The 17,902-nt window shown below is 45.7% G+C and overlaps 1 protein-coding gene across 3 annotated transcripts in view; it reads right to left on the reverse strand.

Moving 5' to 3' along the window:
* Window positions 1-17,902, reverse strand: part of LOC148025279 (tubulin-tyrosine ligase) — a 185,185-nt gene that overhangs the window by 5,732 nt on the left and 161,551 nt on the right. For 2 of the 3 annotated variants that reach the window (XM_087692282.1, XM_087692281.1), the window contains 2 exons: window positions 5,879-5,953; window positions 5,648-5,717 (listed from right to left, as the gene is read on the reverse strand). In XM_087692282.1, coding sequence (XP_087548408.1) covers window positions 5,648-5,717; window positions 5,879-5,953 — 145 coding nt within the window. The remainder of the gene's footprint in view (window positions 1-5,647; window positions 5,718-5,878; window positions 5,954-17,902) is intronic. The other variant, XR_015693037.1, reaches the window with a different exon arrangement.

Raw genomic sequence — 17,902 nt, forward strand, 5'->3', positions numbered from 1 at the left:
AAGGTGGACTTGGGTTTCCTAGAGGGCACCATGGTGAGGTTGGGCTTCCCCCTGGCATGGATCGGTACGATCTCTGCACTTTACAGATCGGCTACCAACAGGGTCCTCACAGGTGGTAGGCGAGGGGAGGAGTTTCGGCTAGAGAGATTGGTCTGGTAGGGCTGCCCCTTGGCCCCGTACCTGTTTTTACTCTTTGCAAAGACGATGTCTCACTTCCTCTGGTCACGTGTGAGCGGGTTACGTAGCCTCCGACTTCAAGTGAGAGAGGAGACTGAGCTGTTAGACTGAGTATGTAGATGATATACCACTCTACATAGAGGATGATGAGTTGATGTTGGAGAGAGTGAGGTTGGCTCTTGAGGTATTTTGTACTACAGCGGGAGTGAAAATCAACTGGTGAAAGTTGGTTGGTTTCCTCACAGAGTCGGACTCTAGCACAAAGTGGGGCGTCCATTTGGAATTTTGATGGGTGAGTAAAGGGCAGACTGTCCGTTTCCTAGGGTTCTAGGTGGGACTCAACATCACTCCCGCCTACCAGTTTCTCCCAATCCTGGACTCTATTTGGAGGAAGCTGACCTATTGGAGTACTGCTCGCCTCTCACTAGCAGGCGCTGCCCTGGTGGCCTCGTATTGGTGATTCTCATCATCCTGTGTAGTGTAGCTTCACCGCCTAGTGCGGAACTTCCTTTGGTCCGAGTCAGATGGTTCCAGGGATTGCAAGGCCAAGGTGGTGTGGGCGACCATCATCCGGCATCGGTCAGAAGGAGGGCTTGGGATCACAAACCCACAGTATCAGAGTATCGCGCCCTCTTGGGCAAGCTAGTAGTCCGTGGCCTCACACAAGGAGGGCAGACCTGGAAGGTCCTATTGTAGGAGGGTCTTTAGGATTGTAGACCGAGGCTTGGCGGTGAGTGGAGGGCATTCCCGAGATGGATCTTCAGGACAGCTCAGATTACCCCCCCCAAATCCCCCTTCCTACGTAGCTTGCTCTGTGTGTGGCAGGGCTTCGGTAAGGTCCTAATCCAGAGCCCCTTAGGCTGCCAGGAGGAGATAGACCGTCAACTGGTGATCTGAAACCCCCAAGTCAAAGATCAAGAAGGGGCACAGATTGGTGAGCGCCCCCCCATCCAGTGGGCGAGTTGGGAGGCTGGCTTGGTTTGTACCATCACGACATGGGAAAAGGTATACAAGATGATAGACAAGGAGGTGCTGCAATGAGTATCGGGTTGCCAAGGAGGAGTGAAGTTGAGGAGAAGGGAGATAGACGCAACAATATCTCAGGAGTGGCTTGCTCCCTCGATATGAGAGCCAATAGAGCCTTGGGAGGTATGGGCCGCTAGGTTTTCACCAGTAGGTATCCCCTTACACGTGGTGGTAGGTAGAGTAGGCGGCAGTGCTCCACTTGGGACCTTCTTCACCGTGCAGGAGGGGGGGGCGTCTAGCTCTTGACAGAGGGCAGCAGGATGAGGGGATAGCTATCCTTTCATGGAGGAAGATCCGGGTGATTGGCCTTCAAGGAAAGACATGGTAGTTGGACCCTTTTGTCGTCTTGGAGGAGCTCAGGGAGTGGTGCCTCTCGATCTAGGAGGGCAGGCCACTTAATGAGCTAGAGTGGGATCTGAGAGAGTAGCTATGGCCGGCCATTGTGGTTGTCAAGAAGCCACCGAGGTTCCTGGAGTACACTGCCAGGATTCGCAGACACGTACTGATATAGGAGGACATGGATTGGGCGCCGTCACGTGGCAGACACTGGGCAGAGCACAGCATCACAGAGCCTTTCTGATAGACTTTCTGGCGCCGCCTATGGGATAGCTGGAGGCTGAGGAGGGTATCGTATTTCTTATGGTTGGTGGCACATGGAGGCTTGGCGGTGGGAAGCTGGCTTACCCACATGCAAAAGGAGGAAGGTTGTAATCATTGCACATAGCAACCTTTGGAAACCCCAAAGCACTGCCTTTGGTCGTGTAAGTCGACGCAGCTCGTGTGAAGAGGAGCATCCGGCATCCTTTACCGTATAGCACCCAGCCTTGAATGTATCTCATGAAGAGTTTTCTGCTCGCAGGCAATCAACCACGGCCGTCACCTTCTATATGAGGCCAGGATGCAAGACACGATATTCATTATCTAGGCAGGGTCGTGTGCAATGGTCGGTTTGGAGGCTCTACCCATCCGCCATGTACTAGAGCCCACAACAGATCACTTTGAGGTCCAACTAGTTTGTTGAACATGAGCACTTCCTTGTATTCAGGGTTTATTTTGAAGTAATACAATCAGCCACATTTTATTTGAAAAAAAAACATGTTCTATAATCTATTGCCCACTTAAATGTTGATTTTGCGGCTTGCCTATTAGCAATTGTCAATTACTTAACCTCAATCTCTTCAATTTGAATAGAAACGCATTGCCATTTGTGTCCTCTTGTAAGATAGTAGTTCAGGGCCTGCTGAAAGGAACTCGAGTACATGGGCTCTCTTCCACACTGGAAAGGGAAACAGGCTCACAATTGCTCAACTAGAGCGTTTAGTGTTTTGCCATTGCAGTCTCTAGCTTCTTGAGAGGACCACTCTATCCCCCGAGGTTTCACAAGTAAATTAGTAATGATTAGTATAATGTATAATTAACTTTTTAACCTTGATACTTGACATTGCTTGGAAGTTGGATTATAAATTGTGATATGTATGAATATTGAACATGTTAAATTTTCTCTCGTATGATATATCTTTGTCTCATTCACCTTTATAGATGAATATTAACAAGATTGATATAGAGAAGGCACATGACATACCGGAGATACTACAGGACGAGTAGGATATCTACTCCATGCTCTATGAGGAGCTATTAGCACCGGTACTTAAGACTCGTGCACAGAGAAGGTTTAGAGCCACTAGAGCGAGGGCCACATCTGGTTGTGCATCACCACAGGCAGAGTCAGAGCCAGAGTTTGAGGCTGAGGCTGCTTCATCAACTTCTCGATCAGGGTCCTCGGAGTGGGACAAGGAGATGGTGCACAGATCCTCGCAATCTGGATAAGTCATGACTTCTGATATACACGAGTCAGTTTAGCATTGTAGACTACAATTGCCTGTTGTTCATTGATGTTGATACTTATTACTCAGTAGACTAGTAGAGTCTAGAGACTAATACACAATACTAAGTGATCATTCGACTTTGAAGTTTTGATAGATTATTCACATGACATAGTTACATGTATCATTGTATCTTGATTTTACTTAATATGCATATTGATTCTTGTTCCGTTATTCTTGATGTTAATCTCCACTGCTCTTGATGTTAGTCTTCACTGCTCTTTAGATCATAGATGATTCACAAGTCATAAATTATAATTCATTTTGTTGCCTTAAGTTTTGAAAATTGAGTCTTAATTGTGTTAAGCTGTCTTAAGTTTCAACCATTGAAAGTTTTGTATGAAATTTGGGTACATGTTGTTGTAGGCATTGATATATTTACATATCCACATAATATTGTATTTATTTTAGTATACAATCCAAAATGTCCTTCTCTCGTTTTCAAAATTTGGCCGAAACTCCAAAACTTTCATTTTTTCTGTTTTCGAAACTCTCTCGTACTATGCCTCTAAGACATGGAGATAAAGAAGGGCTACCCATAGACTACCTATGTCTACTGGGCACTGCAAATATGCTTCCTTGAGACGAGAGGTATGTGGTCTTGTTTCATTGTTCTTGATGTCAGTCTCCACTGCTCTTGGTGTCAGCCTTCACTCCTCTTTAGATCATAGATGATTCATAAGTCATAAATTATAATTCATTTGTTGCTTTACAATTTGAAAATTGAGTCTTAATTGTGCTAATCTGTCTTGAGTTTCAACCATTGAGTCTTGACTCCTGAATCTTCACTCATGAGTCGTGACATGTGTAATGAATCATGATTTCAATCATATGACATGAAGACTCAAAGTTAAGTATGAAATTTGGACACATGTTGTTGTAGGCATTGATATATTTACATACCCACATAATACTGTATTTATTTTAGTGTACAATCCAAAACACCGTTTCCCCGTTTCCAAAACTTGGCTGAAACTCCAATACTCCGGTTTTTCCCATTTCTGTTTCCCCCATTTCCGAAACTCTTCCATACTATGCCTCTAGGACATGGAGATAAAGAAGGGCTACCCATAGGCTATCTATGTCTATTGGGCACTGCAACAATGCTTCCTTGACAAGAGAGGTATGTGGTACTTGTACAATTCATTGTGGTACAAAGGAAGGACCACTTGTAATTTAAGCTCATGGTTGGGCCTATGAAGTTTGACTGGGCTACTTGCCCTTGCCTTGGCAGCATTGGGCTCTAGTCATTAAGATGGAGGTTCTGCCTGCTAGGTAGAATCTTGCTCTATGGCCTTCCGCTCAAACTGAAGACAACTGATTGTCCTATAACCAACCTCGTGGCAGAGGCACTAGTTCAACTATACTGTGAGAATAACTCGCTTTGCCACTGTTGTATGATCTTCCATGATCTCCATAGTTTCAGGGATCCTGTAAGCATTCATAGCGATACGAAAACATTTGGCACACCTGTGTTGGTTACTATGTACAAATATCTTGCTTTACCACTGTCGTATGACCTTCCATGACCTCAATAGTTTCAGGGATCCTGTAAGCATTCATAATGGCTACAAAAACATTTAGCACACCTGCACCGGTCACTATGTGCACGATTGAGGCTGATAGTATTATGTCAAAGATGCTTCCAAAGGCCTCAACTAGGTGACCAAATTCTATCCTAGCCTTGGGAAAAGGAGGGTGACTGGATGCTGTGAGACTACTGTGGAGTTTTGGCTTTAGCTCCTAGGTAGCCTTTGAGGAGGTAAGCCTAATCATGAAGATGCCCTCCCTGTGACCGTGGCCTACAAGATGCTCAAGGTGCCAATGAGCAAAGGGGAGTGTGGCCCACTAGAGAGGTTTCTGCTGCACGCGTTTGAAGCAGATCCCAAGGTTGTAAGCTGCCTTCTTAGCATCTAAAGGAAGACTCCTACAGAGGAAGGGAGCAATCAGAAAAACATATCCAAGGTGAGGGGTGCAGGAAAGAAGACGCATGAAAAGAAGGGTGATCGGCAGAGGCAGCCCACATGGGGGAAGCTATGGTGCTGCCAAGAACACAGGCAGTAAAGGGGCGGCAGGGTACAGGAGTAGGATAGGGAAGGTGGAGGTTGGTGCAGCATGACAGGGAGAGGAGGTGGCTTGGACAGCTGAGAAGGGGCCAAGGCAATGCAAGGGGGACATGCATCAGGCAACATGAAAGAGAAGAAAGGTTAAAAAGGGCAAGAGACAAGCAGGAACAAGGAGCATAGGTGGAGGCAAGGGTAGGAGATGAGGCAGAGGCAAGAGAGGAGGGGAGATGAAGGTGCAAGATAGCATGTGGTTGAGGCAAAGCAGGGAGCTCCTGTCCTTTCCTTTGCAACTCTACCGAGAAGACAGTTAGATCATTCACACCTAACTCCTAGTGATAATAAGTGTCACAACCAAAGTCACTATATATGTGCATCCCAATTGCACCTGATATACAGTAGCCAATCTTTTCAAGATCGATTTACATTGGTTATTTTCTTAATACCACAAAAATTTCCTGTATGTTTCCTGATCATGCACAAAGCTCCTGTACTGACCTTTGTGTTCTTTTTCAAAATTTGAAACAAAATCATGTGTGTTGACATGTATCAGCTTCCTCCCATAATTCTGCCAATTTAATAAACAGCGAAGGTTGGAAGGTAGATATAAAAAAGGGGTTCTGAAGGAATGCAAGATCCATGCACCAAAAGATTTCACCATAGTTGTAAGATCCAGTTAAAAAATTTAGCGGAAATATAGGAAAGCAATGACCATGAAAAATATCTTACCATAACTGTGAAATGAGTTTCATAATCTGCAAAGCTGTCCTTCTCAAGAGTATACTGGTGGTTTGATATTCTGGCCTGCAAAACAAACCACCAAAGGTTTGCTCAAAATCAACAAATACTTTCTGTATGTCTGTGTATCTCTATGTATGGTCTATCTGCTAGTTGTATGCTTCCTTTTGCTTATCTGTCTCTCTCCTTGTCTGCCTGCTAGTCCACATACATTTGCTTTTTGGTTTAACTTTGGGTAATGTTTGTTGTGTTAGAAAGAATCTAATTTACATCTAAGTCTACATACAAAACCCATGTGAATAAAGAGGGAACCCCAAATGAGGCTACATCACCTTGCATTACAGGTGACCTTCAACCTGCATCGCCACTGCTGCTGCCACCGACCTTCCGGCTGCCACTGTCCTCACTTCTCGCTACCATGTGCCCCCTCCCCCCTCTCTCTCTTCACTTCAGTCCAGCCTTTGCACCCAGTCTTCTCCCTCGCTCTGTCTGCCTTTCCCTCCACAGCCATCTCACCCAAGTCTTCTCCCTCCTGGCTCTGTCTGCCTTTCCATCAGCTCCCACCTGTCTGCTGCCTGTGCCTGGCTGGCACTGCTGCCACCCTCACATGCATGCCCCGTCCTTGTTGCTGCCAACGGTGCTGCAACAGCCTGCCACATTGCTCCTCCCTGTTGGTGCCTTCAGTGTGCCTGCTGTTGAACAGTCCTCCTGCTTTGCCAGTCCTTTTCTCTCATTCCGCCTCCTCACCAGCTGTACCACAGCTACTCCCTTCCTTTGTAGCTGTTTTTTCCCACCCTCTGGTCAACCAGCAGCATGCTCGGGTGGTCCCAGGAGAAACATATGCAATAGCAATCTTTGATCCAATGCCAACGCACCCTGCAGGTGCATCCCAGTCATACTCATTGCATGTGGTTCCGTGCCGCACAGGATTTGGGGAGGGGACTACTGTCTTTGGACATGTTGTGGGTCACTCTCCTTCACGGGAGCAGCTATGAGATTGGCTTGACTCTACCTTGCACGTTGGCATCCGGTGCATAGTGAAGGCAGTGCTGATGGGGCAAGGTATCATCATTCTCCACTTCACCTCATGCATGCAGCATAAGAGCTTACTGAGAGATCTCCTATGGTGTCCATGGAGGCAATTATCTATATGGTTCCTTGGCATAGTGGCATCACAGTCTCCACCATCATCTGAGTACCGTTACTCTCCTCTTCCTAGGCCTTGAAGTGTAGAGTATTGGCACCTGGTGGAGGACTTAGGTCACCTCTTTGCCACCATGCTTCCAGTATCATTCACAAATGTGGTGTCACAAGCAAAGGTACCAAAGGTACTGATACATAGTAACCAAAAGACTCTTTTCACCCTAGTGACTGCAAAATCTGGAAATATATGAAACATTTTGTTTCGTTTTCAAAACAAAACTCTTTTTGTAAAACTGAAAATTTTAAGGGTTTCTGAAAAAAAGAACATGCAGGCTGTTTTTCTTTTCCAACTCGCATTTTTTTCCACACCCTCGTGTATGCCATCACCTTCTCCTCCTCGCACACCACCACCTCCTCCATCTCTTCCTACTTCACCTCTTCCTCCACCTCCACCTCATCTCTTCCTCTTTCTTTTTCTCCTCCTCTTCCACCTCTTTCCACACACTTCTCCTTCACCTCCTCCTCCTCTGCCTTGGGGCCCCCACCTCCTCGAGTGAGGAATGCCTCCCCACAAGGATTTGCACGAAATTCCACTCATGATCATCAATCACTTTTACTTTGGATTACATATTAGATACCAATGTTGTGGCCTTAACATTGTGATTTGTGAATCTTGAATGCTAATTTCAAAATGAGTAGGTGAAATGGATGTTTTTGTTTAGGCTTTCAACTTTTGACTCTAGGATCTAGGTGGAAGGAAAATTTTCATTTCATGAATCTACTTCTTCCTCTAATCTTATTAACATATTGTAAATTTATTAGCCAAAAAAATGGACCTGAACCAAAACCTCAAAACTTTGATACACAAGACAACATTTTTGGTGACTATATACCATAGGAGTTGCAAATGTCAAGAAACTACCTAAAGTGCTAGATATTCTAGCTATAGCTCTATTATTGATCATCAAATTATCGTCATAAGGCAGCTTAGGCTTTGTCTCAAATGCCATGCCTTTCAACATTAGGCTTCAAAGTGTACTCTTTAGACAAACCCAATTAGTAGGAGGCTAATTGCCAGATGGAGCTTCACACCACAATGGATAACAATCAACTCACAAAAGTCCAACAACATCATGTTAAGGGGTATGGAGCCCCCTGGCAGCCCCAAATAAAAGTGGCCACACCATGTCAACGATAGTATTGTCTCAAATGCCATACTTTTGGACATCAAGGTTCAAAATGTACATTGTTCAAGGATAAGCCCAATCAGCACGAGCTTGATTGCCAAATAGAGCTTCATCCCACAATGGATGATGTTGGATGCACAACCACCCTCGCAACAAGTTGTATTGCCTACTCAGCCCCTAGATTCTCCAATTGCCCTCCTCCCCCCCATTGCCACCCCCTCTTAGCACTCCCACTCCTAGGCCCCTCCCTAAGAGGTGACCAACTTCACACCCCCGTGTCCTCCCCTTGTGAACAACAATGTGGCCCATCCCATCCAGCAGGAGGCACTATGTCTTCATTGGCAACCCACACATTCCCGATCGCGCCCAACTACTTTTACAAAAGTTTTACCACTATAGGTCCTAATCATACGTTAAAGTTGTGAGTCATGGGGATTTCTTGCTTCCCTCGATGTGGAAATCTTCTATGAAGATATGCTAGGGTTTGCATTGAGGAAACATAGAAAGTGCGACCATGACTAAAACACAAAGACTCACACAATGACACGCAAAACTCAAGTCCTAAATGCAAAACTCAAAATGCAAAATGCAAAACTCCAAACGCAAAATGCAAAAACACAAACACAAACAAAGAAGAAAGAAAACTTTGAAGTAAATGAACCAATGCTGTAGATGAAGGGAAGAATGCACAAGATGCTCAAGGGCAGAGTTATCCAACAACTACTGGCTCTAATGGGAGTGGGTTGAGGGAGGTGTTGATATGTGTGGTTTGTGGGAGATGGATCATGAGTGCAATAACCATGAGTCGGAGTAGAGGCTGATGAAGAAAAGTGCTGAAAACTCAAAAACGACCTGATGCAAATGATGGGAGGTGATCCCTTCACCTCCTAGGCGGCAGTGAGAGGCTGGGCAATAGCTATAGACCACATAGTAGTAGTCGTTGGGGGCTGAACAACTAGTAGAAGGAGACAGATGGCTGAAATCTACAAGACAAGGATGGGATTCAATAGCGGGCAACTTGTCTATTTATAGATGTGGAGGATCCTCCCAAACTAGGGTTTTTTCATGTGGAACACAATCTCTCTAGAATCGCTCCCCATTTCATGAAACTTTTGGTAATTTACTGTTTTCTTCCCCAAGAAAAGAAATCTCTATTAATAACACCTTGGCGAATAACATGAGATAAAATACAAAGTACAAAAAACTTTGTGAAGAGTAATTGAGTACATCACAAATACAATGGTTGTGTAAACAACAAATTCGGTGGGCTGTAATTCCAAACCATACAAGGGATAATATGGACAAAAGTGCATGAATCCAATGTCTACAGAAAAGCCTCTCTTCTCTTCCTCATCCTCTCAAAGCTGCCCTGCATCCTTTCCCATCTCCCGCGGAGAGTGAATGATCTCTGTCCAAATCCTTGATAGAGTCTCCACTGTGGATACATCCAACACGTCAATAACATGGCTGCTTTTTGTAGTCCAAATATACCGAGCTATGATGTTGACAATCAACTCCCATCTGTGGTAGTGTCCGTGAATCCACTATGCTTGTGAGTAATCTCGAGTGAGATTGCTGCATAGCAGCTAAGACACACATTTCTTTTAGATTGAAACTTACGAAATGTTTCTGAGAATTAAAAACATGGGTTTTTTTTTTGGTGAGTTGGAACCCAAAACATGGCTTTTTTGACAAAAACAATTGGGCAATGTTAAACATGATGATGACGACGTGTAATGACTTGTGAGGGCTTAAGATTTTGGGTGAGAGAGTGATTTTCTTTTGTGATTTGTTTAGTTATTGAACTTTTTCAATCTAGTATCTATTCTTGTCTTGAGAGTTGATTATTATATGACTTTAGTCTCATTTATGAGTTATTTATGATATATTATGATTCATTCTCAATTTTGACAATTTGTCAGTTTGTTTTGAAATGAGAATCATGATGTTGAAACTTGACTCAGTCTATATTATAGATAGGCTATTTACATGTTTATTTCAATTTTCTTTGTATGATATATATGAATCATAATGTTTGAGTTCTAAACCATACTATAGCTTGTTAAAAGACTAACTTTGACATATGTGAGAAGTCAATAATGGATCATGGATATGTAATGCATTATTCTCAATTGATTCTATTATCACTCAAGCTCAATTGGCTAATCTTTGTTTAAGAAAGAGTTCCATAGAGGTTTAGAATCTCTTTCCCTAGTCAAAACTATTAAAAATCCCTATATTAAAAAACCAATGTTTCTTATTTTACCCCCTCTTGAAAGAAACTTACAAAACGTATTTCTAACGTTTCGTTTCTAAATGTTTCTGATGTTTTTGGCTGCTATGGATTGTTGCTTGGATACTGCCCAATGATGAGAAAAGGGTAGCTCCTGTGATCATAGCCATATGCTAGGCCTTTATTTCTAACCCATCCTACAGCCCCCCATGCAGGCACCATGGTCTCTATTGTGACGTGAAATACTATCCTAAGGGCTTCGCTCCAAACATCATGGGCTCTAGGGCAATCCCATAGGCAATGTCTTTGTGTCTCCATTGGACCACCTTATCTCGTGTATGCTACTGGGTCCCTACCATATCCAAGTCATTTGCCAATTACTAGGCTCCTGTGAGCTACAAGCCATAGCAAGAGAGATATCTTCCTAGGCTTGAAGTTATCATGTAGCCTCCTCCAAAAGTCATGTAAGAACTCCTTTGTGATTCCCTCTCTGTGCCCATTGGGAGGGGAGGGGGGGGGGGGGGGGGTTTGTTGGTTGTGCTTTGATCTTGCTATAAAGAAAAATACCCTAACACAGAAACATAAACAAAAACTGTACGACAAAGCACACACTGATAAAAAGAACACAGCTAGGGTTAGGGTTAGAGTAACTCAGAGACAATGAACACAGTGAATAAATGAAATGATATGACTACTAGTAATACGATGCTCATGCAGCAAACACACTATGCAGTGAATGAATATTAAATCTCGGACTCCTTTATCTCTAGGATCAGGGCAGAGGTATTGAGCTGGAGAGTGTTTCGTACTCCGAACGGATCCCAAATTGCAACAAGGCAGCCTCCAGATGTCGAATACTAACAAATGCAGCAGTGAGAAGCTAGATCTGATGCAGACAGCAGTGAGAAGAGAGAGACAAAAAACGGAGCCTGCAGGAGAGAAAGACTAAAAATGCAGGCAGGACAGCTTGTAGGAGAGAGAGAGACTAAAAACAGAGCCTGCAGGAGAGAGAAAGACTGAAAACGCAGGCAGGACAGCTTACAGGAGAGAGAAAGACTAAAAACGCAGGTAGGGCAGCCTGCAAGAGAGAAAAAGACTAAAAACGGAGCCTGCAAGAGAGAGAAAGATTGAAAACGTAGGCAGGACAACCTGCAGGAGAGAGAGACTAAAAAACACAGGCAATGCAACCTGCAGGAGAGAGAGAGACTAAAAATGGAGCCTGCAGGAGAGAGAAAACTGTCAAGGCGGCAGCTGGAGCCTGCAAATGCAGCAGTTTGTTGGCGTGGCAGGCTGTACGACAACAGTGCAGATGAACAGCAATCAGTCGCTAGGCAGAAACAACAGCAATTAGTGTATGGAGGGCTGGAAACAGGTGCCAGACTATAGGGAACAGTGATGGACAGCAAGGGCTGAGATGTCCCCCGTGATTGAGGTGTGGGCAACAAGTTGGTAACACTTGAAACCTGCAAAAACGAGATTGTGAAAGAGTGGAGAGCTGGCTGCCAATTTATAGAAAATTAGGGTTCTAGATCCTCTCCCACTTAATTTTCTCGATCCGCTCCACGTTTTAGGGTTTTGGCTAAAATAAACCTAAAATAAGCATGTTTTGGGGCTGTTTAAGTGGCTAAGTGCATTTCTTAGCACAACACTTGCTCATTCGTATTCTCCTCCCTAGCTTGGTAGTGTAGACAAAGAAAGGCACATCACAAGGTCTATCAATGAATGGATCCCTCCACACCCACTCTCATGGATAATGTTGTAATCTTTGAAGAGGTCTCCTCTAGTAATCCCAATATCTCCATCCATTAGCCCTAGCTCTCGGTCAATATGCCACTTCCTCTCCAAGTGAGCCACTACTTTGATCCTTTGTTTGAAGCATCCAATGAATGCTGCTTGGTCGAGGTCCTCTTGTTGGAGACGGCCATCCTCCTCAACCACAACAGTAAATGTCTTGTCTTTGCTAGTCACAAAGATTGCTAGAAGAATGTCCACCCTTAAGAAGCGACTGATCCAAGTTTGAGACGTGTCTATATTTATCCACCAATTCGGTGGAACTTCCTCTGTCACGGCCTTAATCATAACATTAGCTCCCTTGAGCCCTTGTAGTCTTTGTCTCCGTACCTCCTCGAATGCAAACCAATCTCCCATTGATACAACAACTTGTAAAGATAATCTCCCTTGTAATAAGTATGTCCTTTGTCCAAGAGTATGGCTAGAGTCTAATCTTAAAAGTTGATTGAAGAGAAGAGACTGCCTTCTCTTTTCTTCGCCTATAGTGGGGGGGGGGGGGGAGGTTAGCTAGTGAGGATGTAGTAGTATATATCTCCAAGCTCTGATAATAGCAGCTTCGAATTTCTCTTTAAGTCCCTAGTCCCGATTTTCAGACAAATCTAGTGGATATTGGCTTGCTATGGTTCTCCGTGTGCAAGTGTCATAGCGTGTAGCCTCCCAATCTAAAGTTTCTTCTAGGGCTTTTGGTTTGGAAGTAAACCCTAACAATGAGCTTAGCCATCAAGGCTTTGCTTTGGTTGTTTGAGTCTATGATTCCTTGTTTTGGGGCTATCTAAAGAGCTATGGAATGAATTTTTAGCTCAACACCCCCTCTCATGCCCAAAACTAGAATCAGAAAAAGGATTGGAGAAAAAGCACAAGTCCATTTTTACCCCCAAGGTGTCCCACCCGGAAGTAGTCACAACATCAAACAAAAGGTGCACCTCAGCTGCCTAGTGGTCTACCAAGACTATAGAGGCGATGGCTATCTTACGAAGGGAGTCCAAGTAGTCACTCTAGAGAGAACAAAGCATCAGACAAAGGGTGCTTGCTAGTAGCCCGATAGCCTATCAAGCCTTGTAAAGGCCGATAAAACCACATTAAATATTTTTTTCATTTTATTTTTTGTTTTGTTTTGTTTTGTTTTTTTTTGGCAAATAGAGATGGTTTGCAACTTGTCGAGTAACTGTGCCTTGTGGAGAGAATGAAAAGGGATGGTTAGATCCACCACATCATAAAACAAACAAGCTAACCCAACCACTTGTAGGTATTCATGATGAGGGAAAGGAGTGAAGAAGAATGTTGAGGTGGTGGTAAGGTCCCAAAGGCCCTGAGATTCAAGCACTTGTTGCATAAAGTTCGACCAAGTGGTGAAATTTGACCTATTAAAATGAGTCTTATCCATGAAGGCATTCTTGGCCGTAGCTAACAAGAGTGGTAGCACTGTAGGATGGGAAAGGTGAATGGGTGGAGTACACTTGAGAATTAATTCGGGAGTGCCCACCATACATGCGTGAAGTGTGAACAATGGATCCAAAAGTGAAAATGGATTGACTAAGCATTGGGAAGGTGACTGCATGAGTAGCCCATGGAGGAGAGATAGAGTCAAATGGAGCAAAAGATGGAAATCCCTATATAGAAGAGACCCATGGAGTGTGTGACAATGCACAATAAGCAAGGGATGGAAATCCTTGCATCTGGAAGGTCAAGGAAAAGGGAGATGAGTGACTGGGGGTAGTGAGAGAGATGCCCATCATAGCCATCCCAAGGTGAAAAAAAGTGATCATTTGCAGAAATCTGGAAGGCACAATGTTAAAGGGTGGCATTCTCCTAACAATGTACCATGGTGTAAAAAGGTAGTGAAGTGAGGGTAGGTAGAATATAGTGTGGAGAAAGAGAGAGTGCTAGGAGTGGAGATGGAGTATCCAACTCCTAGTGTGCTGGATGTGAAAGTGGAGTGTAATCAAATGTTTTGGAAGGAAGAAGAGAGGAAATCAAGGTGTAGACCAGAAGAGGGTGGGATGGTAGGGATTTGAGAAGAGTGATTTACATGCTCAAATGAAAGAGAAGAGTTGTTGGCTCTGCTCTAATCCTACTCATTGATATCCTCCTCCCTAGGCTGGTGGTATAGCCAAAGAATACCACAATACATGGTCTATCAAGGAATGGATCTTTCCCAACCCACTCTCTTGGATCCCACCATAACTTTGTAGGGGCCTCCTCTAATAAGCTTCTGTCTCCATGTGACAATCAAGCAAGCAATTGGGTCCAAGATCAATGTAACATCTCCTCTTAGAGTGTGCCACTACATCAATCTTTTGTCTAGAGAAACATATGACCTACATCTAATCTGATTCAGCTCTTTGAAGTTGCCTGTCATCCTCCACCATGGAAGTGAAAATCTCCTCCCTGGTAGATGCAATAACCCCAAGTAGGATGTCTCCTCTAGAGAAGAGACCATCCATGTCTTGGAGGTGGCTCTATCTCCATTAGAGAGGGACTTTCTCTATCAATTTCTTCCTGCAATAACTTGTGAATAGCAAACAAGACTTGCACTAAGAAGAGAACCTGCTTGGACTGTCTCCCCCAAGAAAGATGGGTCCACTTTCCTAGGGTGTGGTCAGACTCCAATTCTTGAGTAATGATTGAAGATAAGAGGTTGCCTCCTCTAGATGAATGAAATTTTCAACCTGAAGCAGTGGAATCTACCCCTTGAAGTGTAATATTCATACATTGTTACTATCCAGAAATATATGCTAGTCATGGATTTGGCTAACCAAAGTGGTTAGATTTTACCAAGGCTTGAATCCTCCATTGAATGCTTAGTTACTATCAATGTGCTGGATTGGTCTTCAAGAAGCTCTTGTGTGAGCAAAGCCATTGACCCAGATGTTTGTTAAAAATTCGAATGGCCAACACTATTAGGGATATTATAATTAGAGCAAGCGAGTACAATGGTCAGAAGCCTTACCCCACATGAGGCTGGTCAAGTCAACAATTTGGCGAGAGGAAGAAAGGACAGGCCAACCTTACTAATACTTTAGCCCAAGCCAACATGAAGGATGATGGGTAGAGATGCTACAATTGTGATGAAGCAGGCCACTTCAAGGCACAATACCTTAAATTGAATACAATGGTAAGGGACAAATATATTTTGACCGTAGAAATATTGCTACAAATAGAGCTACCATCACACAAGGCAAAGGACCTTGGTAACTAATGAAGTGGAAGGAATCAGACGAGCTTGAACCTTGAAGGATCTCAGCCATAGGGCTTTTGGAGACTAGAGCCATAGGTACATCAAAAGCATGCTGGCAGGCTTTGGATACATGGTGTTGTGGCATCTACCCCCTCCTCTATTCTATCCCCTCTATCTTTGATACTTGTTGCTTTGCCTCATGATGTGTCATCTTTGACACTTTCTATTGATCTTGCAACACTGAGGTTTGATAGTAGGCATAGGAGTTGGAAGCCTTCTGCAAACGACTCCCGCCCGTTGCATCGCGTGCTACCCCCCCGCCCTGTGGTGATCCGACTCTCAGAGACCCGCTCGGGACCCCCTGGGGACCCCGTCTAGGCCCCGGGGAAGCACTAGACCCATTCCACAAGTTTGCCATTTCGACCCCCCGGCACGTCACGGGGCACGGTCTAGTGCTTCCCCGGGGCCTAGACGGGGTCCCCAGGGGGTCCCGAGCGGGTCTCTGAGAGTCGGATCACCACACGCCCCGACTGTCTCGCCACGCCACCCTCGCCCGATTGCTGCCCATTATCTAGCCGTGGCCGTCGCCCTGTCCTCGCCATCTGCCGCCTGCCCTCTGGCCCTGCCCTCTGGCCATCGCCTGCCCCCATCTGCCGCCCGCCCAGCCACCACCTGCCCTAACCGTCGCCTGCCCAATTGCCGCACATCCATCTGCCGCCAACCTGGCCGTCGCCCCCCTGTCCTTGTCCTACTCGACCTGTTCTCCCCTCACCTGTGGATTGCAAAGCTGAGATATTGAAGGAGGCTTTTAAAAACCCCCCCTGCACTGCCCCTATCACCTCTGCCCTGCAGCACACGGTCCCGCCTGTCAGACCCACCATGGAAACGTGTGGTCAGACGGTCCCTGCAGCACACAGTCCTGCTTGCAATGGAAACGTGTGGTTAGACGCTGGCGCATTCTATGAGTGCCCCCCAATCAAACACCTTGCGCATCATCCTCTCTGAGGAACAGCTCTTAGCCATCCGTGCCACAGAGTTGGAGTTGAAAGAAACAACGATCTTTGGTTAGGTTGTTGAACACTCCCCATCGAGGGCCTAGCTGTGGGATTGGCTCCACTCCGCGCTGCACATTGGCACAACGCAGATCGCGGTGGCAATCCTCATGGGCCAAGGGATCTTCATGGTCCGACTCACCTTTGTGGACGCAGCTCGTGAGTTAGTGGAGAGCTCACCCTATGCCTCCACGAAGGGGGTCATTTACATGGTTTCCTGGTATAGCGGCTTCACAATGGAGACATTTGCGCTCCATAATAGATTTCTCAGACATCTAGTCACCTTACTTTTCCCCGGATTGGTGGTAGAGTATTGCCAGTTAGTGGACGACTTTGGATGGCTCTTCGGCAGAGTTCTTCTTGCCTCCTTCACAGATGCAGTGATAGCTGCAGGAGTCCCAAAGGTATAGATGGCCGTGAAAGATACAAAGAGTATACCAAAGTTCCTTGAGATTGAGGCAAGAGGTCATTCCTTTAGGCAGCAAGTCATTGTGATTGGGCAACCAGGGCAGTGCATGCGCTGCCACGACTTTAGGCATTAGGCAACAGATTACATGCGTTTTGGAGCCAAGGCGGCTATGCTGACACACCCGTAGGTGGACGCTGACAGCTTCACATGTGTCCAGAGACAACAGAGAGGGAGACGGCAAGGGGGGTTGCAGCTAGCTTCTCAGACACAGCCATGGCAGCAGGGAGCAGGAGGGTGAGCGATGGCCCCCTGGTAGAGCACTCCGCAACCCCCCTGCCCGCCTCACCCGACAAGACCGCAGTTTCCCACATCCACCACTTGCGCCACAGACTACCTCACCTGAGACCCCACACCCACCCCCCCGCCTCCCATGGATCCCCCATTCACCCTGGCCCATAGCCCCCCCTTTTCAAGGCCACCAGCCCCCTTCCACACATCTGCCACATACCTTTGACCACCACACCATCCCTCGATCTTCTTTCCCTCCACCACCTCCCTTGCCGAGCACCCCTTGATCTGCACCCAGTATAGGTGATCCCCCCCAGGCCCACCCCCTCCTCCCATAGGAGGTGATGAGCCACACACGCCTACATCCTCCTCGCACCAGCAGTCTTGCCCTCCCCACACAGCCACCAGCTCATCTACCCCTGCCACTCGTCACACTTTTCCGAGACAGGCACAGCTGTTACCACAGGAGTTCTTCCGTAGTGGCCCTTGGTCCTACCTGAGAGTTGCGGAGCGAAGAGAGTTCCCACTACCTCTAGAGGTGGGGATCTTCATGGTATGTAAGTCAAGGAGGGGCAAGGTCCATCTACTAGCACCATTGGATGGACCAAACTACCCCTTCTTCCTTCAAACCTCTCACTCAAGGGATTGGACGACGACACAGATAGAGGAGGAGGTGAAGAGTCAGGTAGCAGACCACATCTCCCAGTGGATGAAAGAAGGACTAGCATTGTTTG

The sequence above is a fragment of the Lygodium microphyllum genome, chromosome 14 (assembly GCF_053477565.2).
Source record: "Lygodium microphyllum isolate KBCC chromosome 14, Lygodium_microphyllum_v1.1.10, whole genome shotgun sequence".
NCBI classification, from domain to species: Eukaryota; Viridiplantae; Streptophyta; class Polypodiopsida; order Schizaeales; family Lygodiaceae; genus Lygodium; species Lygodium microphyllum.